The sequence below is a fragment of the Durotheca rogersii genome, assembly GCF_024521655.1.
Source record: "Durotheca rogersii strain YMJ 92031201 chromosome Unknown GGS23scaffold_4, whole genome shotgun sequence".
Classification (NCBI taxonomy): Eukaryota; Fungi; Ascomycota; class Sordariomycetes; order Xylariales; family Xylariaceae; genus Durotheca; species Durotheca rogersii.
In genome coordinates this window covers 1,466,896-1,490,435 of record NW_026251235.1, presented here as the reverse complement: position 1 = coordinate 1,490,435, position 23,540 = coordinate 1,466,896, and the positions used below count along the sequence as shown (strand labels likewise).

The 23,540-nt window shown below is 55.2% G+C and overlaps 9 protein-coding genes and 1 non-coding gene across 10 annotated transcripts; 2 read left to right on the top strand and 8 right to left on the bottom strand.

The window, feature by feature from the left end:
* Positions 1–1,084: 1,084 nt before the first annotated feature.
* Positions 1,085–2,566, bottom strand: GGS23DRAFT_366328 (uncharacterized protein). The gene is made up of 2 exons (XM_051513300.1): positions 1,634–2,566; positions 1,085–1,572 (listed from the first exon to the last, which is right to left on the bottom strand). The coding sequence occupies exons 1-2, from the start codon at positions 2,409–2,411 to the stop codon at positions 1,169–1,171; spliced, it is 1,182 nt and encodes a 393-aa protein (XP_051374763.1). The 5' UTR covers positions 2,412–2,566; the 3' UTR covers positions 1,085–1,168.
* A 2,412-nt stretch (positions 2,567–4,978) lies between these two features.
* Positions 4,979–5,963, bottom strand: GGS23DRAFT_555258 (uncharacterized protein). The gene has a single exon (XM_051515590.1). The coding sequence runs from the start codon at positions 5,792–5,794 to the stop codon at positions 5,201–5,203; it is 594 nt and encodes a 197-aa protein (XP_051374762.1). The 5' UTR covers positions 5,795–5,963; the 3' UTR covers positions 4,979–5,200.
* Positions 5,780–8,496, bottom strand: GGS23DRAFT_555254 (Metallo-dependent hydrolase). The gene is made up of 3 exons (XM_051515589.1): positions 7,381–8,496; positions 7,274–7,326; positions 5,780–7,153 (listed from the first exon to the last, which is right to left on the bottom strand). Exons 1-3 carry the CDS (start codon positions 8,034–8,036, stop codon positions 6,393–6,395), a joined length of 1,470 nt encoding a protein of 489 aa, XP_051374761.1. The 5' UTR covers positions 8,037–8,496; the 3' UTR covers positions 5,780–6,392.
* Positions 8,497–8,794: 298 nt separating this feature from the next.
* GGS23DRAFT_t27 lies at positions 8,795–8,910 on the top strand. Its single transcript has one exon. It is a non-coding gene; the product is annotated as a tRNA-Ala (tRNA).
* Positions 8,911–10,454: 1,544 nt separating this feature from the next.
* On the bottom strand, positions 10,455–11,830 carry GGS23DRAFT_366027 (cytochrome c/c1 heme-lyase). Its single transcript, XM_051513298.1, has 3 exons — positions 11,591–11,830; positions 10,852–11,519; positions 10,455–10,797 (listed from the first exon to the last, which is right to left on the bottom strand). Exons 1-3 carry the CDS (start codon positions 11,690–11,692, stop codon positions 10,539–10,541), a joined length of 1,029 nt encoding a protein of 342 aa, XP_051374760.1. The 5' UTR covers positions 11,693–11,830; the 3' UTR covers positions 10,455–10,538.
* A 298-nt stretch (positions 11,831–12,128) lies between these two features.
* Positions 12,129–14,711, top strand: GGS23DRAFT_366018 (ABC1 family protein). Its single transcript, XM_051513297.1, has 3 exons — positions 12,129–12,938; positions 13,012–14,490; positions 14,549–14,711. The coding sequence occupies exons 1-3, from the start codon at positions 12,390–12,392 to the stop codon at positions 14,591–14,593; spliced, it is 2,073 nt and encodes a 690-aa protein (XP_051374759.1). The 5' UTR covers positions 12,129–12,389; the 3' UTR covers positions 14,594–14,711.
* On the bottom strand, positions 14,712–16,177 carry GGS23DRAFT_366230 (uncharacterized protein). Its single transcript, XM_051513299.1, has one exon. The coding sequence runs from the start codon at positions 15,441–15,443 to the stop codon at positions 14,829–14,831; it is 615 nt and encodes a 204-aa protein (XP_051374758.1). The 5' UTR covers positions 15,444–16,177; the 3' UTR covers positions 14,712–14,828.
* A 269-nt stretch (positions 16,178–16,446) lies between these two features.
* GGS23DRAFT_594201 (uncharacterized protein) lies at positions 16,447–17,129 on the bottom strand (the record flags this gene model as incomplete). The annotated part of the gene is made up of 3 exons (XM_051518129.1): positions 16,447–16,604; positions 16,663–16,899; positions 16,958–17,129. 3 exons carry the CDS (start codon positions 17,127–17,129, stop codon positions 16,447–16,449), a joined length of 567 nt encoding a protein of 188 aa, XP_051374757.1.
* A 2,369-nt stretch (positions 17,130–19,498) lies between these two features.
* Positions 19,499–20,102, bottom strand: GGS23DRAFT_594200 (uncharacterized protein; the record flags this gene model as incomplete). The annotated part of the gene is made up of 3 exons (XM_051518128.1): positions 19,499–19,507; positions 19,576–19,594; positions 19,660–20,102. The coding sequence occupies 3 exons, from the start codon at positions 20,100–20,102 to the stop codon at positions 19,499–19,501; spliced, it is 471 nt and encodes a 156-aa protein (XP_051374756.1).
* Positions 20,103–21,164: 1,062 nt separating this feature from the next.
* GGS23DRAFT_594199 (glycoside hydrolase family 5 protein) lies at positions 21,165–22,600 on the bottom strand (the record flags this gene model as incomplete). Its single annotated transcript, XM_051518127.1, has 4 exons — positions 21,165–21,599; positions 21,666–22,264; positions 22,341–22,472; positions 22,534–22,600. The coding sequence occupies 4 exons, from the start codon at positions 22,598–22,600 to the stop codon at positions 21,165–21,167; spliced, it is 1,233 nt and encodes a 410-aa protein (XP_051374755.1).
* Positions 22,601–23,540: the final 940 nt, after the last annotated feature.

Sequence of the window (23,540 nt, the reverse complement as noted above, 5' to 3'; positions counted from 1 at the left end):
TACGCACGTACCTAGTCATATAGAGGACGCCGGCGTATCCACCTATATGGCCTCAATTATTAAGCATCTTCCGCTCCCACGTGTAGCGGCGCCGACCCATGCTCTCAGAGGGTCGTTGAATCTGTGATCAGACTCATCCAACCTTCATCCTTAAAGACATCATCCAAGGACCGTTGGGGTCTTTAAAGAAAGTTGGAAATAGCGCATTTCTCTTTCAGGGGTAGTCCCGGCTCTTGCTAGGACAGAATCGCATGAGTTGGCATCGGGAAACCAGCGAAGATTCCCTACGTAGTAGTTGATCTTCATTTTCACATGATGTGATGAAGTAGATAGGCGTTGGTCATCGTTGGTTGATAAATTGAATACAACTACGCGTGTCGAGAATGATGCCAACTGTGGCCTCATCAGGCCATGTTCGATAGCTGGTGGTGCCAACGATTGGCTTCACATTCATCTATCGCTTCATACTGGCGCTATACCTATTATAACGCATAATGCTGACATATAGCTCTTATATCCGGCATGGGTACTGTTGTACGCACGTTCTCCAGACCCGGTATTTAGGTCTCGTCATTGCTGGGTCTCAACGTGTTCTGTATGGGGTGGCGAAGAGGAGATGCCATCTTCGAGGGAGAGAAAACAGCGACTCGGTACCCAGCCAAAGGGGCCCTGGGGAACGTGGGAGAGTAGGATGGCTTGAAACACCGTGATCTCGTCGCGCTGCTACGTAGAAGACACGATGGCTCCTTGTTGTTCCACCGCGCTTGTGTTTCTGCAGGGGTCCAAACAGGGAAGATGCCTGGAACGGTTCCATTGTCGGGCCCAAATTGACACGGGGGGTTGGAGGGCTTACGACTCTCCTGGAAGACGCTTGACGTCTTCAAGTGGGAAAGAAATAAGTCAATATTGATTAGAATTAGTCGTTTCGACGACCGGCCCAACCAGGGCTGTGAAATTGGACATACCCCTTTACCATACCGAGGCTCTGGCATACGATCCATTGCCCACTACCGTAGGAGGAAAAATTCTTTGTACAATGCCAAGGACGAAGGGAATGCAAAATGCGGCGTCGTGATGTTTTCACGCGTCTGCGAAGCGAAACGCCTGGTAGCGAGTTGATATTGTAGCAATCATAAAAGATAGACGTGATATTCGTAATTGGGTTATCTCAAAATATGTGAGCGCTCTGTGCTCGGGTATGTGATCCGACCTCCGCAACTTCCGAGGTCATCGAAATATCTACAGTTTTGTGAATACCGCCATCCGCGGTGTGAGGAGCCGGTGGCCTGGTCGGTGGGACGAGCGGGATGTCGTCGAGGCTCGACGAATTTTCCCCTCGGAACGATTGTCCTGTCTCGTCCGCGAGCAACTCTCCCTTCGAGGTACCAAATCTCCTGCGTAGGCTATGGGTGCTGGTAGCTACGTTCGCGTTGGATTTATCGGCGCTGGTGCCCCGACTGGTGAGCTTCCCCTTGGCAGCTCTGAAGAGCGGCCCGAGAGTGGGAAGCGAGGAGCATATCATCAAGATATATCCTTCTGCCATGCCCAGGATGTCGAGATAAGGCACCGGATCTAGGCAAAGTTCATGAGCATGGCGCATCCTGAGAGAATGTAACAAGGGCAGGCAACTCACATGTTGGATCCGTCGCCGAGATCCTAAAGGCTTCGCCGAAGAGTGATAATTTGATGACCGAAGCGACGAAGGCCAGCGAACTGAGACTTAGGGCTCCCGCGACGGCGAGGCGATTCCGCATGGGCATGTTGAGGCGCATGACGAAAGGGATCGGATACAAGGCGAAGAATAGATCGAGGAAAGCCGAATATGCAGACGCGAAATAGCCGAAATTTATCGAGATGCTGATGTCGGCGCAAGTCCCCCCCTCGATGCTCTTATCCCATCCGAATTCGACGGGATGGCATTGTTTAAACCACCAAACAGAAAAAGCGAAGAAACACGCTTGGGAGGTGAGACCAAGCGACCAGAATAAAATCGCCGTCTTCGTACCGTAGTCGAGGATCCGCTTCAGGAGGGCGATGATGGCGAATTTGGGCAATGAAAACTGCCATATCAAGACCGAGTTGATGATAACGTTGTACTTAAGCGCCATAATCTTGTCGTACTCCTCCAATTCCCATACGTGCTTTCCGAGGCCATGTTCGACCCCCTTCGTCGTGAGAACCGAGACGACAAGGCTGAGAACAAGGCAGAAGAGGATTATGTAGTCATCCAGGCCCAATCCCACTCGGTCGTGCCGCCTGAAGCGTAGGCGACATACAATCCTCAATCCTACTATGACTATTACAGAGGGAGAGGAGGTGAGCAAGTAGGAACCACCGCGCAAGACGGAACACGATAGACGTACTGGTTGTGACGGCGAAGAATGACCATAGCATTCGAGTAGCGAACACATCGTAATTCTCCGGCCACATCATTGTCAGGAGGTGAGCGAGCCCTCTCTTTCTCTAGCGATCGGCGGACTGCAGATGATTCGTGCTAACTAGGTCCCAAAGATAGATTGCCCTCAGCGTACCACCGCATCCGGCCTGTGCTGTCGACGGGGAGAGGTGGTCTTGCACGGGCAAGCAGGCGCCGCAAAAAAATTATGGCGACGGCGGCGAGTTATGGCGGCGTCTGTGGCTTTCCGGTCCACGGATCCAGTCTCAGCAGTCTCAGCAATATTGCCTACGCTGCGCGCCCGAGGAGAGAAAAGTCGGTCGCTGATTAGTCTGAAAGCCACGAGCCTCCTTTCTGGTAACGACTCCACCATCCAGCGTTCGCCGTCAGTTCATGTTCCGTAGTCGGCTCGAAGTCTTGATCTCGGGGGTTCCCTTTGAAAAGAATGTTTCCAACTGGCGGTGATCCAGCCGGTTCTCGGCCAGCGTTGAAGTAATGGGCAGGCAGCTAACCCCAAGTACTTCTCGCGGGACGAGCTCCGTAGCAGGTAGTAATCAAATAAATCAAATACCAACCTAGCGAGATGCCTGTGGAAAAGGCGGGTAGGAGTCTGTGCTATGCCGGGACTCCGCCAGCCTGGTCGACCGGTGCCAGGCTTGTCGATGGGCCAGGCCCCGATTGGGTCTGAACATCGTTGCCCATGTCGATATAAGCAAGCAGCAAGGGGAGGCATCCCCACCAACATACTACGTAGGACCTAGTTTGCGACGGGTCCATAACCGTACGACTAGCACAAGAGGAATATGTAAGTGAGAGGGAAAAAGACGAGAAGGACGTATACCCACTGCACCGAGGCAAGACTATTGTCAGCGGTAGCCCTATGCGTGATGCTGCGGCGTGCTAAACTAGCCAACGGATCGCCGAATAAGTCCACTCTACAAGGTGTGGCGCGCGTGATGGGAGCGGGTTCGCCCGCAATATTGAGTGAGTACTAGACGTCATGTACGTATTTCGGCGCTGCTAAGCTTCTGCTATCATCTCAGATCGACGCGAATCTAATACCGCAGTAGGGAACCCCTTACTTGCATTCAGAGACAGCAACGGCAGCGGCAATGGCAGCGAAAGGGTCTTCCGAGTGAGAGGATTCCCCAGGAGAGCTCGCACGGCACGTGGACTCCGCCCTCGACCGAGTCTAGACAGGCAGTCCAGTCCGTAGAGAAGAAGGAATATCGAGGTTGGCTTCGCATATCTCTCCAATAATACCACATACCAATTTTTTTTCTTCAATGGAGGGTCTCGACGACAGATGCTAGCGGTCAAGTGATAGCCCCGTCGACTTGTCATTTATTGGACGTTGATCCTTGTTAGCGGGCTCTGCGACTGTCATATCCCGTCGGCCCCTGTCGTACGTTTGCCCCTGACATCCGTGGCCTTGGCGGACGCCCACTGGGTTGGAATTCGCGTATCACATCTCGTCCTCGCCAAGCTGATTGGTGTGCCCTCGTCAGCACATCTGAGTATTGAGGATAATGTATTATACACATTTCGTATCGGTGCTAGACTGCCAGCGCCGGGCAACGGGTTACATGGCGTAAGATATGGCAAGACGGACCACCACCTCGAGTCTCAGGATAATATCCATCTCTCGCGGACATGGGGGTGGACACAGTAGCAATGGCGCGGCGACCGAGTTAGTAGAGGGAGCTACGTAGTCCGGTCTCTGCCCGTATGAGTAGGCATCTATTCTTAAAGGGGGAACCAGGTCGTTTGCATAATAGGTGCCAAGCTATATACCACGTAGCCGCTCTTGTTATTACCGACTTTTATGCTGCCGTTTACGTAGTCGACGGGATTGACGGAGCGGGTTGGCATGGCGGATATGTAGATGCCTTTGATCTCCCGCCGGGGAATCCTTGACTCGCCGACCAACCGATCACTTTTTTGACATCACAAGCCACCCGGCGTGATTATCATGTAGGTTTACGCGCCACCGCGTATTCACACGGTATCGTTATAACTTGACATACCCCCCGCTACGCATGTAGAAGATCCTCGCCTCCCCCCTCCAAGCCCAGCCCAGCCGGCGCCTCTACGTACATACACGTAGGTGTGTGTGCGGATGTAAATGCCTATATGATACAGGTACGTGTGAGTGTGTGTGTGTGAGTAGACGCGCTGGAGGGATTTCCCCGCAAAAAAGACAAGAAAACAATATTAACGCCACACGCTGTACGCGCGCGCACACAACATCTATCGCCCATTACCGAATGCAATGCATGGCGAGTCAAGCGAGGGGAACAGTCGTATCGCACACGAAGGATCACGACTCCAACTTCTTTCTGGCCGGCCGATGCAGACGGACGCTCAATCCGGAAACCCCGTCCAGTCCCGCGCTGCCCTTGACTACCGCAATCAGACGCGGACGGGGTAAATGAGCACGGGGACCAAGAACGATAAGTTACATCTCTCACACCCACAGCGTTCCTAAATATTTTGCTATCTTTCCCCCGTTCCTTTTCCGTTCCTACCTATTTCTTCGTCGCCGTGCCGAGGAGAAGAAGCAGCTCGGAGGAGGGGAGGGGAGGAGATGGAGGGGATAGGGCCGATCATCGCTATCTCCTTTCAGGTTTTCGACGGAAATACGTACATACGCATACATATACATACATATCATGCCCGTGTCAGGGGGGCTGGGCGAGGACACAGCCGGAGAAAAAAGAAGAAGAAAAGATTGATCTAGCCCGACCTGCGCTCCCGGTCCCTTGGCTCTCCGTCGCCAGCAGGACACGCACGCGCACACGAATCTCAACTCAAACCAGCAGACCGGTACGGGGCAGAGCGCGGAAAGGGTCGTCGATCAGGTGGGTGACACGCGAACAGACGTCGACGGGACCGGGTCGCAACTGGGCCAGGAACAGCAGGCTCGGAAGGATTTTGCACATGTGTGCATACCGACGTACCTACATAACGCGTATGCATGGGCATGTCAGGCAGAAAGCGGGAAGGGCGAGAGAGAGCGAGAGAGAGAGAGATCAGGAAGCGGAGAGGAACGCGGGAAGAAGAGGGACGACCAGGCCGGGGATGGGTGGACCAAGATAGGCAAAGATAGTCGTCTCGGCCGATATTCGACGTGTGATATAGCCTCCCGAATGCTTGTCGCGCTGCACTCCCGTCACCTTCGCCTGCAGATCCGACCTGCCTAACATAGCGGGCGATGCCAGGCACGAGAATGAGAAAAAAAAAAGAAAGACATTCCCCAGAAAAAAAGAAAGAAAAAAAAAAAAGGCCGGCTCGGACGACCGCGAAGGTCATGCGCGACGGAGCGGTGATGCGATGAGATGGCTGGTTGCGATCGTCGGGTCCTGTAAACACGCCGACATATACAACGCGGGCATGCATACATACGCTACGTGCATACCTACGACATATTTACACGTGAAAAGGGAGAGAGAGAGAGAGAGAGAGAGAGGAGAGAGATGGATAGCTGACTAAATTTACTAATACCCAAGCGAATGCTTACGAGCTAACAAGCGAGAATAAATTACCCCTTTCTTTCTGACCTCTCCGTTTTCTCACTGTCTCTCCGCAGCTTACCTTCCCGCGCTCCCTACTTGGCTGCCATCACATATACGACGTTGGAATTCCCGATGCGGCAAACTGCTTGCAGATGAGATGGGAATACAACGCGTATACCTAGTCGTAACCTGGGCGAAGTTGTATATGCCGCGTGTTTCAGAGGCAGGCAACGAGATTACCCAGCGGAGACCACCACGTAGTGACACGAGCCCAACGTGATGGGTAATTTAGATCCCAATCTTCTCTTGTTTTTCTTCGGCGGGTCCACCACGTGTTTCTAGGGGGGTTCATGATCGATCGACCATCCTAGCCGTATGTATGTACGAGATATTACCGCACGCACTCTCTCTCTCCACCGTGTCTGTCACCTTGTCGACTTTTTTTTTTCCCCCTCTCTCCCTGGCTTCCTTCTTTTCCGCTTCTACTTGAGGAACTTCTCGCCGTACCCTGTTCCCGTCCCCCGCGAAGCATCAACCTCGAGGGCACGGCCGTACTCGCAGCCGCCCCAGAAGCGGCCCTCGAATATAGGCTCGGGCCGTTCGATGAGCGCGCGCTGGATCCTCGCAGCGCTGGCGAGGAGGCGCTCGGCGACCGCGTCGTAGTCCGCGAAGGTCAGCTTGCCGTCGCGCTTCTGGAACCGGCCGTCCACGACGACGTGCGTGATGTCGCCGACGTTCGCGTGCAGGATCACTGCCGCGACTGGGTCGCGCCACCCGAGCATCCCCGGCGAGCGCCCGTCGAACACGACGAGGTCCGCCTTCGCGCCGACGCGGATCACGCCTAGGTCGGGACGCCGGAGCGCGAGGCCACCCTGCCGCGTGGCTAGGAGGAAGGCCTGGTTCACGGACATGGGGCTGTTAGTCGGGATCCGCCACTGCTCGAGGACTTTGTCGTAGAGCCGGGAGCGGGTGCGCTGGAGCCAAATCCGTGCCTGCGTCAGCAGGTCCGTCGAGAAGGCCTGGAACGTGTCGACGCCGAGAGAGGCCTGATCCAGGATCTGGTGAGAATTCGGGTGTGACAACCCGTAATGCATCTCTGACTCGGGTGTGACAGAGATATACTGATTCGTCGATTGGAGCAGCCTCGCTCCCGCCGGCGTGATGCCCATCGCGTGTGAAAAGACGACGGCCATGTCCGTGTCGAGAACACCCAAAGGATGAAGAAGCTCCGGTGAATGATCACCTGGATCGGGGATGTCAGCAATTCCCGTGTAAACGCACCTAAGCCACTGCCGCCATCCCCCCCTCGGTCTCCTCACTCTCCTTATTCTCTCCATCCCGCCTCTCCTTGGGGAGCACTTACCCGTCCAGGGACCTCCCAAAAAATGCGTCGTAAGTACCGGGACTTTAAGTTCCCTTGCACACCGTTAGCCACAGTTCTCCGAATTCAGTAAACCGTGTCCTGCTTACTTGGTCAGGGCAATCACTGCCTCAGTGTCTTCGGGCGGCGAGAGGTACCAGCCATCATACGCGACACCGAGCGTAACCCGGTTGTCGGACGTCGAATTTTCCTTTGCCCACTTCTTGAAATTGTCGATCTGTTCCGAGAGGGGGTAGCCTGGCGCGGCGGAGAAGGCAGGGCTCCAGTAGACCCTGGCGCCGCTGTCGACCGAGGCCCGAAGACCGGCTTCCGCGGTCTCGCTCGACCATGTGTGGTGCGCGTGATCGAGCGACGTGGTTACGCCGGCGTTGAGGGCCTCGAGCAGGCCCGCAAGTTGCCCGATGTACACGTCTTCGGCTGTGTAGATTTCGGAGGGGGTGCTGCCGGCGAATGCAGACACATATTCAGGCATGCTACTGGTGGAGGCGAGCGTCTTCTGAGCCGTCTGCCAGCCATGGCGATGCGTGTCTACGAAGCCGGGAGAGATGATCTTGTGTATACAGTCAATAACCTCCGTGCCCTCAGGAAGCTCGGCCGGGTGTGCTGTATCATAGACCTCCGCGATGCGGTCCCCGGTAACTAGTAGCGAGCCATTGCGAATAACCCTTAGCGATTCGGCTTGTTCGTCGAATGCGATAATGGTTCCCCCCGAGAAGAGAATGGAAGTCGGACTCGCTAAAGCCATGGTATAAGGTGACAGGTGGTGGGTAGCACGGCGAGGATATGCGATCTGATCTGGGCGTTTTCTATCTCGTCACGGCGGATACGGATATTGCTTGGGAAGATGGTAGACAACCGAGAATCGAGGAATGCGAATACTTCTTATGTGTCGCGAGGGGCACCCCGCTTGCGACTCGACGCCGCGCCAGTGACTTCCTCGAGGGGTGCATCAGACCTGCGGCCTGCTCGGCCTTTCGCGTCGAGACGACCGGTGCGAGGGGCACCGCTGGACCTGCGGATGTTACCCTAGCTAACTCCGTCGGGGCCTTTGAGGTAATCCTTTGAATCCTCATGGTGGAGACCGACTCTACACTCTACGGCTTCGTGTCGACGGCTCGGTGGAGTACGAACGGTGCCTTGACAATCCAACTTGATGGATTAAGTAAGGGCTCTCTGGCATTACTAACTGGAATTCGAATGATTACCTACTTAGATACATTATACATGCTTACATCCATGATGCAAGCGCCGTGGTGAGTTGATTACATGGTATTACATAACCACAGCCACCTCCATGGGGCAGGTCGACATGAGGGGAGGGCTCATCCTTCCCTGGATATGAGTGTGTGTTAGTACGGAATGAGGTCATGCTCGCTTCTGCTTGTCTCATTGGACGGTCAACTGAGCCATCCCCGAATTGTCTAGCGCCTCTCTTTACCCCCAATTTTATGGCTATAAGGTCTTGTAAGTAGACCATCGGTCATCCAACAGCATCCCTGCAGAGGGCGTGTAACTCAGTGGTAGAGTGCTCGCTTCGCATCAAGCTTCTGTAAGACAATTATAGCAGCGAACACCTGCGAGTTTGCGAGAAGTCCAGGGTTCGACTCCCTGCTCGTCCAGTTCTTTTTCCATCTCGTGCCTCCTATACCAAGCCTACCATTTTTGGTTGGTGTATTCAGCCAGCTTCATCTTGTTCCTACATACTTCCTTTATCGATGTCAATGAGTGACGGCGAACGACATGCGTGCTTGCGTCTTTTTCTTTTTTGCAGGTGTAAGCAATATTTGGGGTGATATTTTCCCCAATCGTCATACCTTATAATGGTTGAGATTGCACATGCAACTTCTCTCTTGCGAATATTCTATTATAAAGAAGGTGTACGTATCTAATGCTTGATGGGCAAATCTGATTGTTTTCGAGTCTTATTGTTTCGATTTTATCGCTTCCCGTGCTTGACTTCCTCCTACCACCTGCAATGCCTGGAGACCCAGAATGCCCGCAATCAGGAAAGCCTCCACAGCCAGGATTCCGATCCAGACTTCGTCCAGAGGTGTTATTTTATGGTTACCCAGCAGCACCTCTTCTAACCAACATTTTAAGGAGCTATAGGAGATCTGCGGCATCTACGGACAGTGGCGCGTCTTCGGTTCGTGGGAACGGAATATCAGCCAGGTAGGCAAGGTTTGTTGGTCTGGTGGGTTAATGTCACGTACATATATAGAAGAATATAGTGCGTATGTATATACCTTTAGTGTCGTGGTGTAGCTTGTAATAAGTATGGGTTTGGGAGGGGGGGGTTGATACTCACATCTTAAGATAGCCAGTGCTTATTTTTTGTTTCCGTCACTGGCGACTTGAGAAATACACGGACAAGCCGCTATCGAGGATGACTTGACGGCGACCGGGCGATATAGCTGCGATGGGCACGGATTGGGGCCTGTTTAACCTAATAACTCATATCCTCGTAGAATGCCAGTGCTATAGCGAGTGCTGAAAGGCGGTGATATATATATGTCTACATGTCATGCCTTGACAAGTCCGATGCACCTCTTGAAGTGGACACGTTGAAGGGATCTCGGTAAGGTACGTATAGGTAGGATCCGAAGATGTCACACGGGATTGCAACTAGATGTAAATCCTATCTGTTAGTGAACACGTGGGGGATACTGGCGCATCCGACGGACTCGGGGTAGCCTTTGCGGCGATGATAGGGACACGGGTTTTCCGAAAATTAATGTGACAATTGATACGTACGCTCTCTGCCTCCACTCGGACGAGATCCCGCACTTTGTCTGGTTTTGGATAAATGCGATATTACCTACATACATATTTGACAGGGTGCTAATCATCCCATCCACCCGACTCAATTTCCCTGAGCCCGGACTTGCCCTATGGGTGGGGTAAGGCTGAAAATGGCACACACGATGCGTGCGGTAGGTATATATCTAGATAGGAGAGGTTCATTGGCGGTTCCTGGCCTTTTTAACCCATTCACATCACGTAGTCCGCCATCTTCCTTGTCTATCGAAGAGGAGAGGGAGGTGGTCGTAGTAAATTTATAATACAGGATCGCCGGCATCGTTCCGGGAACTCGAGGGGGGTCGTGACGCAGCTCCGTATTGCCAACTCCCCTTATGAACAATGACCTGCCCTCTCAACCTAGGAAAAAAAAAAACCTAAACTCCGCGTTCTCATCGACGTTATATAAGGCGTAGCCATGCGTCTTGTGTGTAGCTGACTGGGCTTATCAGCTCGCTTTCTCGACCCTCTCGCGCTCGCGGAAGTCACCCCCTATCGCCCTCCACCAGACGTCGCAACCCCATCGCAGCGCTCTTTCGGCCACGCCGGTCGGTGTCATCGCTGGTCGGACGTCGAGGTAGAAGACGGGCTCACCCGTAGGCTCCGGCGGCCCGGAATAGTAATCGATAATGTAGCGAACTTCTTTCTTCTGATCATCCGTGTCCCGCGAGACATACCAATCATGCCGGTCGAAGGGGGGTTCGGTGCTGTCGTATTCATTAGCAAAGCAACACCAAATTTGAACGCCACAGCCGTCTTACCCGAAGGCGCTGGGATATATCCACCCCATGACCTGGAACATGGCCGCCTTAGGTGTCATATCCTTCGGTCGGCCCTGGAACCTGACCAAGCTTGGGCTGAGATCGTTGACCTCCTTCTCGTATCCGTGCTTCTTCACCATCTTCTCAAAGTTTTGCTCTCCTCGACTACACTTCTGCCAGCCTTTGTACAGCCCGCCAGCAAACCGCTTTTCCCAGTCCATAATCTCGGCCCAGGCTCCCTCGTTGAGGAAGTTGTGCACGCTCACCATGCTCTCGACGGCAGTGACATCGGTGTCGGTGTAACCCTTGCGGAGCAGGGCATTGTACATCTGCTGCGGGGATGGGTATTCCCAATTCCCATCGCCGTCGCCGCGGGGAATGGTCGAGGGTTCGCGAGAGGTAGGAAGAACGTGTGACTGGTTCGGGGCGGGTGCTTGGGATAGGTCGCGGAACATGTAGTTAAGCGGGTTCAATTTCGAGAAAGCAGATTGCGGATCGGGTTCCCTTCGGGGTTCTCTGGCATAGAATCTAGAGCCATGCGGCACAGGGCACGCCGAAACTGATTCGGAGGGCGACGGCTCACGCTCGACTAGGGGATTTCCGACGGAATTTGGGCTCGATGTAGAGACATCGGCGATCTTCTGGTGTTTGTGGATCGGGCATCCCTTCTGATAGAAATGTCGGTTAGCATATGCTGCGGCACGCCACATCGTAGCCGCGGGGTTCCATAGTGACTTACAGGGGGTGATATGGCCCCATCCCGAGGTGGCGGAAGAGAGCGATGCGATAACGATGGAGAACCGGCCTTGCCTTGAGGACTGTCCGCCCAAAACCAGCCCATAGTGGTAGGCCGGCCGTCGGGAGCGAGGAGAGAGAAAATATGCTGCTAGGGGATGTGATATAGCTATTGGGGGGGTGCGTGGTCGACGCGGAATCCAGCGAGACTTAGGCACCGGGGGATGGTGATCTATCTATCTCGGTCTACTTATTCCCTGAGGTCTCGCCTTTTTTTTCATTATTGGTTTGGCGCGATTAGAAAGGCTCAAAGCCTGGATTGGCAGGGAGTTGCCAATGGCCCCACCCTTTGGCCACAGCCAGTGCCTAACGTAAGCTACGCCTAATTTGCCGGACTTTTGCCGTCTTCGGGTTTCTCCCTAGGCCATGGCCACCAGGTACCTCCTTGCCCAGTGGTGGACGCTAGGAACATTAGGTACCCCTCCAGACGGGGCGACCCCTGCCTACCTACAACGAAGGTCCCCACTACGTCACTGGTGCACATGCGTTCGCTTCGCAGATACAGCTGGCTGTTAGCTTACCTTCCTTCCGCGTTGCCCGGGCGTGCTCCGGACATTCCCACCAAACCTCAACGTCCCAACACCAAATCTGCATTTCCTCTTCCAGTGCCGCATCCTCCAATGGCCTGAATATCGTGGCAGCCTCTGAATTGCGCCTATGCTTGGATTTGCTTGTCCCTGGGGGTGGCCCATCATGCGAACCAATCCTTCCCGCCCCTTCATACACCCCGAACTCCTTTAGAGATGAGACTATTCGTCTTACTCGGCCGGTTTTATGCTCGCCGATGCTCCTCTCAAGCTTCCAGCACCTCTCCGACTATCATTTCCCGTTGGCGTTCGCCGCTCCGACCCCGCCTTCTCGGCCCTCGACCCCGGGCAAAGCCTCAATTCAAGGGCCGAATCCTCTGGGCCACATCCAACGCTGCTCTGGGAACTGCGGTCTTCGTCAACCTATCCGAGAAAGACCCTGGGGGGGCGGAGCGGACAGCCGAGTCCCGTATGCTCGAGGTCTCGCGAGAAGAGCTGAGGAAAACCGTCAGCGACCACGAGAGGGGAGTCTTTCGCCTCGGTCACAAACTCGTTATCCTGTTGGATTTGTATGTGTGGGAACCGCTTTCGACTGGCTTGCGGTTTATTCAATTGGCCCTCATCTTCGTACCTGTGCTTTTAGCAGTGCCCGTCATATGGGTTGGGAGCCGGCAGCCACAGCGCGATAACGAACGACCCGGCACAATATGGTGGTATAATCTCTTGGTTAGATGTATGGAAGCGGCCGGTCCAGCGTTCATTAAGGTGTGTCTCATCAGAATGCGGACGCGTGCATTATGTCCGGATCCATGCACTGACCTAATTTTGCGCCCGACAGCTTGGTCAATGGGCAGCCTCGAGGACGGATATCTTCCCGACCGAAATGTGTAGTATCATGTCCAAGCTCCACTCGAACGCGCCCGCACACTCGTTAGAAGCAACAATGCGAACGGTCGAGGAAGCGTTCGACGGCCGAAAATTCGAGGATATATTCGAGGAGTTCTATACCACTCCCATGGGCGTGGGCGCTATCGCGCAAGTATATAAAGCAAAATTGAAACCGGACCTTGCTGCGCCAGGCGACGTCGATATCTTGGAGACTCGTACTAACATACGCCGGAGCGTCCGCCGCCAGGTAGACACTGTCCTCAAGAGCGTACCGAAACGGGTTCCTTCTTCTTACGTTGCTGTTAAGGTCTTGCACCCTCAGGTGGAACGGACGGTCCGGCGAGATCTCCGTATCATGGGCTTCTTTGCTTCGCTGCTCAATGCGATACCCACCATCGAGTGGTTATCGCTCCCCGATGAGGTCGCCCAATTCGGAGAGATGATGAAGCTTCAGCTCGATCTGCGCATCGAGGCTGCCAACTTGGCTAAATTTCGCAGCAACTTCAAGGACCGCACGGCGGCTTGGTTCCCGTTCCCATACCTGGAATTCACCACGCGCGAGGTCCTGATTGAAGAGTATGCGCAGGGTATCCCCCTCTCCGATTTTCTGGAGAACGGCGGCGGGGTCTTTCAGAGAGACGTCTCGCAAGAAGGCCTCGACGCCTTCTTACGCATGCTGCTGATCGACAATTTCGTGCATGCCGACTTGCATCCCGGTAATATCATGGTTCGCTTCTACCAGGCTTACCGGCCAGAACTCGGCTTGCGCCGGTCATCCCATGGCCAGAAGCCGCATCCGGAGGTGCAGGCCGACGTTACCGAGCAAGTTCTCGCTCGCCTGCGCCCTTATCGCAATAGAAAGGACCGCGCTGCTTGGGAGGCGGAACTAAAAATGATCGACGCCGAAGGCTTCCGGCCTCAGCTGATCTTCATTGACACCGGGCTCGTAACAGAGCTCAACGCGACAAATCGTCGGAATTTCCTGGACCTCTTCCGTGCCATTGCCGAGTTCGACGGATATAAAGCCGGTCACCTGATGTGCGAACGTTGCCGACAGCCCGACGCCGTTATTGACGAGGAGGTTTTTGCGTTGAAGATGCAACACCTCGTCCTGAACGTGAAGAGCTCTACGCTCGCTCTGGGCAACGTGAAGATCGGCGATATTCTGCAGCGAGTCCTCGATATGGTAAGGCAGCATCACGTGAGGCTAGAAGGTGATTTCGTGAATGTTGTGATCAGCATCTTGCTGTTAGAGGGTATTGGTCGTAGCCTCGATCCCAATATCGACCTACTCAGCAGTTCCCTGCCAATCCTCAGACAACTAGGCACCCAAAGTGGAGCAGAGATGATAAAAGGCGGTGATTTCTCTATATTCTTCTTCTGGGCTGGGCTGGAAGCGAGAAAATTTATGCAGGCTAGCATCGAGGACGTAAGTTCGACTGCCCTATACCCGACCCCAGCGACGACGCTGACCTATCTTTACACAGGTGGAGAGATGCGTCAAATACGACCTACTAGCACCAAATATTTAATGTATAACTACGTAGACGCAGGCATGCATTTACAGGCGTTCGGCGAAGAAGGCGGGTTTAGATGCAATACAGACCACTCTTTCACAAGCGCTTCATAATTCGAACCGAATTTCGATCATTCATGTTTTGGCCGGACAGGTGGTTATCGGCCACGAGGGATTATGGATGGGCACTTATACATACATGCAGACCAGCTAATCCCCAAGCTACCTAGGTAGCTCTTCTATCCCCCCCTTTAGCTCAACTGAGTTGCCAGCCGCGTGACTTGGTCGAGGAGAGCCTGGCTCTCTCTTCCAGCGTTCTTGAGCACTTTGTCGCGGAGGTGGTTGACCTGAAGCCCCGCCGCGGTGGGCGGGTTGCCCTGGGCCGTCTGGATGCGGCTGACCTGCATTTCGAGGAAGAACTTGGGAACCTTGATAGCGAGGGAGCCACCGACGCTACGGATGCCGGCCTCGGTGGCCAGGTAGACGTCAAGCATATCTTCGAAGTCCTGGAGGTTGGTGCTGGCCAGAGGGGTGGCGGTGGCGAACTGCGATAGAGCGAAGGCGAGCGGCGACTGGCTTGACTTGGAGAAGTCGATGTCCGAGTAGGTGGTCGATCCCAAGGTCACGTCGGGGACGCCGGCGATGGTGGTCGCGGACCTGCTGCAGGTCACGGATGAGGCGAGTCTCGTAGCGATGTCGGAGGTCTCTTTGGGAAGCGTGTTGCTCCCGATGATGAAGCACGCTCCGTTCTGGCGCGGGGCGATCGGTGCGGCCTGGCCGATGTTGGTCACGCTCAAGGGGACGGTCACAGGCGCCGCGACAGCGGTGCTAGCGATGGCCGCAACGAGGGGGAGTGCTACGCGCATTTTGCCTTTCTTCGACGACTTGAAATTACAATTCCGACTTGGGGTGGGTATTAATCATTAACAAACGAAAGAAGAATTAACAGATACTCGTTGGTCACAAGTCAGGACGATCGACGGGAAAGGATAAAAGTCTCGTGCCGGCCAAAAACGAAGGAATGATCGAAGAAGTGAAAAGAAACCCTTGCCCAGAAGGATGATGGAGATCGAGAAGTGAAGTGGTGAGAGCGGCCAAATGTCGATCATCGAAACGAGGATCTCCCGCGCTTTTATGTCGCCGGCTGCGTGTCCAGTCCCGTGTAGGTAGACATGTCTACCCGCCCGAGAACACGAGAACGATCCGAGTAACCGAGTTGCACACGGCCATTCGTCTCAAGTCTGATGGTCTTCGGTTTGAGACTGGACTGTATGGTGCCATCGCTACCCCGGAGTCCCCTCTTCGAACGCGACGGCTGTGCTCGCTCTATTGGCTCCTTACGGGGCGTCGACCCCTCGATATCGTCGAGAGCCTCAACGACGATCCCCTATTAGGGGACAACCATCCACCGCCAGGGTTTCACGATGATCCTCAACCAATCAGGGGGTGTGGGCTCAGTGTGATCTCCGAACCCCCTGTCCCGTTGGGGCCCCACTATCGGCTACCCTTCCATCTCAGCTTCTTTCGAGTTTCAACTTCACTCTGGCGCATCAACACCCAGACTGTAAAAGTCAGCAGGACAAGCCCATGTGCCTGCAGGGGTATGTATGGCTGTGACAGCATTTGTCTTGTACGTATATGGGTGCTACCCTTACTTGGCCGTGAAGGCACATGTACTTGACATACCTATTTATTCCCACAATCTGAGCCTGCTAGCTATACGAGATATAGGTACCCAGCGGAAATGAAGACCACACAATTACCTAATCCAGGACCCGAACGTGTATATCGGTAACCCAACACCCTTTCCTTCCTCAATGGCCCAGTTAGATGTAGCTGGCCATTTGCTTGGTGAGGACAATGGATCCTTCATGGGAGGAGGCCCAGGAGACCCAGGCCGACAGCCTTGAGAAGGTCGTCGGCGATGAACTTGACGGCAATGAGCAAACCATCGACGGCGAGGTTAAGGGACTTGAGAAGCCCGACTAGAGAAAGGACCAAGGGTAACAAGTCGAACAAGACGGGGCCTAACATTGCTCTTTGTTAGCTTCGGATCCCGAGCGCGAGGACGACGCGACATCTTACCGAGACCGAGCTTGAGGAGGATAAACTTTACGGTGCCGAGGAGCTCCCAGAGAATGAGCGAGACGGTCTTGATAAGGTCCGCCTTGACGAAGCGGCTCTCGACGACGGCGCGCTTAGTGAGCGTGGCCGACTTGTCCAGCAGGTCCGAGATGGCCTGCAGCTGAGGGGCGATGGACGCGGCTGCGGGTTTGGCGTCCTCCTCGGGAGCGGCATCACGCACGGGGATCAGAGTCTCATCTAGTTCTTTGTTAGGCAAGGCAGGAGCAGCCATCCGTTTCCCCCGCGAGCAACATACTGATCTGGGCTGTTCGCTCCTGGATCTGGACTAGCAGGGCTTCGAGGCTCGTCTCGATACCGTCGATGTCCTGGCGCCTCTCGACGCGAGCGTCGGCGACGGCAGGGTTGCCAATGCTGGCGGCAAGGGAGCAACCTCCCAGGGCAAAGAGAGCCAATAATTCGGCCTTCATCGTGGACAAGTTTATCGAGACTGACACGGGGTGGAGCGAAGAGATCAGCACGGGAGCTCTGCTGAAGGTGCTGGCGCTGGCGAAGGATAGCGATAGACACATCCTCTCTCGAAGGGTCACGTCGACTCTATTTATCCACCTACCCCCGTGGCCTTTTCTGCTTTCGAAGCTCATCGCCGCCTTCAATTACGTGCTTCTCGAGGGAGCCATCTCTATGTCGCCTTGTCTGAGTTGCCCTGTCTGAGTTGCCCTCATGGCACTCAGCGCACGGCCATGTTCAATGCTAGCTGCATCGTGACGTTGGCATTGCCAGGGCGCATCGTATGCAGTTGCAAACTGCTAAAGTCTTTTAATGAAGCCAATATATGCTCACGATAAATCCGAGCTGCCTGAATGCACCTCCTGGCTCGTAGCACACGGCTAGGCTTTCTCATTGGTAGGTAGCGGAGGAGTCTTTGCTCCTCTACCATGGATACAATACCCGAACGCTAGCTCATAACTCGATAGCACCGGACTCAGGGCTTAAGCTCGTGGACGACGGCCTGGGACGTCATGCTGGGCCGCTCCGCGATGAAGGTGGTGCCGCTTCGAGGGTTATTGGCCTTCGTTTTACGGCCCCCGACATTGCGCGCTGTCACGCAATCTTCACGGCATCTTTCCGCACTCAGCCATATAGCAATGGATACCCGAGGGACATTACCTTACAGCAGCATCGGCACACAGTAGGCTTCGTGGGGGCGTAGAAGACGTCTCAGGGTAGGAGACTGCGAAGGGAAACGCGAGCGACAAGCCCTCCTCGCTGGCCTTACGAGTCCCTGCTACGGTTCGTGATGCGCGACTAGGTGATCAACGCTCTCAGGATTTAAGCTTCTTTCTCATGCTCGGTTGCTAATTATATAACTACCGGCCGGTCGACTCGCTTGTCGATCTCTCTACGTCTCGCGTACCTGGCGGGGGGTCGGTTACACGTTCGAAAACCTGTAGGTATTGTTTCCCCTTGCTCCCACACCCTCAGCACGCACGAAAACAGGTTCTACCACCGTCTTTATATTGCTTGTGTTATTATCATCCGCACTATCGCAATATCGGGTCGAAGGGCTAGACTTGCCACTTCCGGCAATGATTGTCGGACCGGGCGAACCACAGGTGTAGCGTCTCACATCGACCGAAGTCAGCGGCACGGCCGTCGTATTACCCTCTTGCACATACCCACCAGAAAGGTATCCCTCGCGCGTAGGTCGAAGTGGTAAGCGGGCTTGGGAGACTCATCCGACCACCGGGGCACTTTGTCCGCGTAAGTATCCTCTCGGGCCGTGCGATTCCTTGGCCTAAGACAACTATCCCAGCGCGCGGAGCCGTGTATATTCCTCAAGACAGTGACACGTCTCTATTGGTGCGACGGGGGCTCCTCGGGCGGCAGGAGACGCCCTTGGCACGGCAGAGGCATCGGTATATGCTGCCCGCAGCCGGCCGGAAACCCCGTGCCCAAGAGCCATTGGATGGCTGGGTATGCGTCAATGGCACGGTCTCTCGTCTCGACATGACGTGCAGACTGCTCTGCACAGAGCTGGGCAGCGTCGTGGACGGGCCGTCTTGGCTGGTGGACGACGGAGCCCTGCTGCCTGTCCCCATGCTATGGAAGAATCGCTGTAATAGGGCGCAGCAAACCCGAGTGCAGGTAAGGAGGTGGCGGCGTCACCGGCACGGCGTGCGTTCACATTGCGGTGGTGAAAAGAGAAATGCCGGTATAGATAGAACCGGCTCCCTGATGGAAGCGTACAGGGAGCCTCACCACGACGACGGGAAACACCCCTGTTTCTGGGTACGTAATAGATACCTAGGTGTCTAATTAGGCAGTTATATGTCGGCACTTTCCCTTTCCTTCCCCTTGTCTTGGCGGCTGTCGACGCTCCGTTAGGTACCTGTTTAGCGCTAACGCTGGGGGTTATGCGTGGCAGCTACATGCAGGTACCTTGCCAAAGGTTAGATACTTGGTACCTACCTATACAGATAGATGTAGGCAGTACCTGAAGTAGGTACATGGTAAGTACACGGGACATGACTGGGGTGATACGCACCTATCTAGGAAAGGTGACGGACTTGACTAATTGATTCAGTGCCTCGGTACTTTGGTGTTCTGTGTCAACCTACCTAACTCCTAGGAATCCTCTCCTTTTCAATACTTATCTCGGGAGCTCGACAAGAGTAGACAACCTGAGAAGCTGACGCTGTCGAAGCCGCAGCGGGATTTGCACCAACCGGCTGCTGGGCAGAGGGTGCCTTGTTTCTTACCAATCCCTCCGCTCGCTGCGGACACTGTCAGCATGGAATATCAGCAAGCGTTTAGAAACCTGTAGGTGGATAGGTCATCAAAGCTTCTATGCTAGCATCAGCATTGCCCCCTGGATGGATTCCATCTCTACTTACATCTGCAATATTTCCTTACAACCTCGATTCCGGCCTGTCTGTTGCAGGTTAGCTAGGAGTTATCCGCGATCAGGGGGGGGCCCATCTGCTCTCGGCAGAGCACATAGGGCACCAGTCCTGCGCCCAGTGTATCAGATTGAACACGAGCACCTGTTGCTCGTGGAGCCGTGCTTCCAGTCGCAGCAGATCGGCCTGGGCGCCAACGCTTCGCGGGTCCGAAGGGGGGCAGCACCGGTCGAGATCGCTGACGTTCGCCGCCCGGATGTCGGCGTCCTCCGTGAGCGTGTGCAGCAGCTCGCACGCCGCGAAGAGCTTCTCCTCGAAGGCCGCCTGGTACCGCCCGATGTGTGCGAACCGGCGCGACAGCCAGTGCGTGTCGAGCTCGCCTACCTTCGTGTCCCACGTCGCCGGGTAGCTCTCGGGGTAGGCGTCTGGGCTGTCGAGGTACTCGAGGCGCTCGTGGCGGTGCTCGAGCACGAATTTGGGGCATTGCTCGGGCCCATCCTCCTCCTCCTCCTCCTTGATGTAGTCATGTTCCTCCTCCATGCTGCGGTATGTGCGACTCAACCGGCCCCTGCCCACCGGCCCTCTCGTGCCCGAGCGCGCGCCCCTCACACAAGCCAGCCAGCACGGTTCGATCTCGACGACGGGCATGCAGCAGCTGTGATACTCGCAGCATGGAATGCCGTCGAAGGAGAACTGCCCCGGTCGCGGGAGCGAGAGCTCACACCGGTGGAAGCGGGTCCGCCGCGGGTTCGCGACGACGGGAGGGTCTGGAGCTACCGGGTCCGTTATCATGGGTATGCGCACGTCGTGGTGCATCCGGTGCGTGATCCGCCGTATGCACATCCTACCTATTTTATCGACGGCGATAATGTGGTCGGGATGCACGTCTGGAGAGTGGCTAGTCTACGTCAAGACACCAAGTCCTACTGAGCTAGATGCGTGTCTCGCTTTGCGGGCTTGCTCAGGGACCAGAATTCGCAGCCAAGAAACAGTAGCTTAGTAGGTTAAGCTTTGTTGTCTCTCGCGTTTCTTTCTGTCTCAGGGCGGTTCCTTTTTTGCCTACAGCGGGTCCTGTTTATGTCTTCGCGGCACTCCGCGAGCTAGAGAGGGCGGCTGGGGCTGAGATGGCGGAACTGGGGAGACTGTACGGAACGTCCGCCCGACGTACCAGGACTAAGCGAAAATTTATCCAAAGTTGTAAGTGCAATAACATGTCGCCCGTTTCGAAACTTACCCTCCTGTCCTGTAGTTTTCTCTAGAGTCACGACATAGGATTTTCCGGGGGATTCTTTGTCGGGCGCGAACAGTCGGTAACAACACCATTATGGCCGCGGCCGCACCACATTCAAAGGCTCTCCTTGTATCACTTGAATCTTGACGAGACGAGAATAACCCGAATAACTTGCCGGGGTGGTCGATTGACTCAAAAGCAAGTGGCTCGAAAGTAAGTGATGCCCTTAGCATTTTCCATACAAGGCCTCATACAATAGAGGCAGGTAAGAGGTGTTTAATCTCTAACTGTATTAGTTAATCTCCACACCCAAGTATATACAAATATAGACAAAAGGTTATGCTGCTATATATACGAATCACTAGGTTAGCTTAGCAAGGGCTTTCCTGAGAGGCGCTGCCCGCGTCGCGGGGGATGACACCGGCAGCGACGGCGGACTGATAGCACCAGCGCCACTCGTCGAAGCCGCCGATCCAGTTGCACTTCCAGGTCCAGAAGACCCAGCCGCCGGAGCGCTCGAAGGCCTGGGCCTGCGCGGCCCAGTACTTGCGGTACCAGGCGACCTGGTCGGGGCGGCCGCGGATCTCGAACTCGCCGTTGGACTGCACCGAGTCGGCCACCGCGAGCGACCACTCGCCCATGATGATGTCGCTGCCGCCCCGGTAGTCCCGGCACACCGCCGAGATGTACCCGTCCTTCGTTGTCGTTACCGACGGGTCCCACTTGTAGTAACGGTGGTCGTCGTACAGCGCAAGACTCGTGTCCGGGAGGTGGCTGCTCGGGTTTCCGGAGCCCCACGCGATGCCCTGCCAAGAGGATGTTAGAAGTGCCTCGAACTAGAGCTGTCGCTCCGAGTGGGGTGGTAGCCATACCATCATCTGTATGTGCAGACGTTCGTTGTCAGCGACGCCCAGCTGCCTCTCCCGGTCTCGGATGCGTGTCCAGGCGCCGGGATAGAAGTTGGCGACCATATTGGCGGCCAGGTCGGGATACTCGCTCGAGTGAACGGGCTCGTTCATGACCTGCAGGGTGCCGACGGTGCGGTAGTTGTCGTTGGTGTGGATCCGCTCGGCCATCCATTCGAGGAACTGGTACGTGCGCTCGTAGTTCTCCTGGGTGTAGAAGCCCGGGTAGTCGACGCTGTGGCCGGTGAACTGCTGGCGTGTCGTCTGGCCCCCGGGCCCGGCGTGCAGGTCCATGATCACGTACAGACCCGCGTCACGACACCAGCCGACGAGCCGGTCGAGATACGCGAGGCCACCCCGCGGGAAGTGCTCGTCTGCCTTCACGAGTCTCTCGTAGATCCAGAATCCCACCGGGATGCGCACCGTGTTGAGGCCCAGGCTCTTGATCTGCCATATGTCGTCTTGCGTCGTCCAGGTATCCCAGTGCCTGCGGAAGGCTGCGTCGGCGGCGTCCTGGCCCAGCGCCTCCACACACTGCCATTCATCATTCCTATTCCCACAGCCCACTACGACGCCGGTCAGAATTCGGATACGAAATATGAGCGCTAAAAGGCGGGAGTTATAGCCGTTGCCATAGCTTACTGCTGTTCCATTCGTCCCACGCCATCCAGGGTTCAATGATAAATTGCGATCCAAGATTGACGCCGCGGATCTTGTCCGTGCTTGGGAGCCATCGCCTGGCGAGGCCAGTGGACGTGCTGGGAGAGTCGAGGGCTATCGCGGTGGTTAGCAAGCTGCGACGAATATCAACCATATCGACTGAGCGGCGTCTTACGTGCGGAGCTAGCAACCCCGGCAGCCGCCAGGGTTAGTATCGTCGCCAGCACTGATTTGGATTGCATCTTGGTCACTGCTACGTGTCGCAGAGCTGCCGTTGAATGCAAAGACGCTGGGAAGCAAAGGGACAGGCGGCAGGCCTCTCCTTATATGGAAACCTGCTACGACTTGCCCAGCTCGTGGGACAGGTCGGGAACGGGCACACCTTGCCGCATCGTATAGAGCGATGCGGCGCCGATGGCTCTGCAGCATGGGCCTCTTCCCCTGAGCCAGGTAGAGTAGGCGATCAGCACGGCAAGCTGGTCGCCACCTGTATGCTGACACCAGCAACGGAGCCCGAGACTAAGAAGCTCAAATTATTGGCAATTTCCCGATGGATGAAACGAATCCCATCATGTAAATACTGGGCCTCCGAGTTGCCATATACCTAGGCAGAAGGGTGTTTTTCGCTTCGGCGGGTCTGATATCAGCACGTGTGACGGAAGTCTGGATGGTGACTCGGGACGGCATGATGCTATATTCGTAGTGTCAACAGCAGGTTGTTTGTTCACTGTGGTGGGCTACTAGGACAATACTGCTATAGAATGTGACATAGGTATACGAAGGAGACCCTGCCGTTGGATGGAGCTTGGTTAGCAAGGGTGCTATTTTTGTCGACCTCAGTTACGCCTCCGTCGCCATTGGTTCGCGGCCAGTTCAGCTCACACAGTAAGCCTATCCCAGAGCATGATAACCCCTGCACATATTAGCTGAATATATTAGGCCATCAACAGTTCCGTAGCTAGCCATCCATTCTCACGACGGTGTCTCGTCTTGGCTGATGCAGGCAGGGCAGGGCATGTCCCGACCCAGCTAGCCCTAGGTATCAGGCGTGCTGTCGGAACGGCCGAATCGCGTATCTTAACCGGCCCATGCCAGCGGCTAGGTTGGAATGCACTTCGGGGATGGTGAATTCGGTGTTGTTGTGTTGTGGACCGGCATATCTCGCTCCGTAATGGCCTAGCC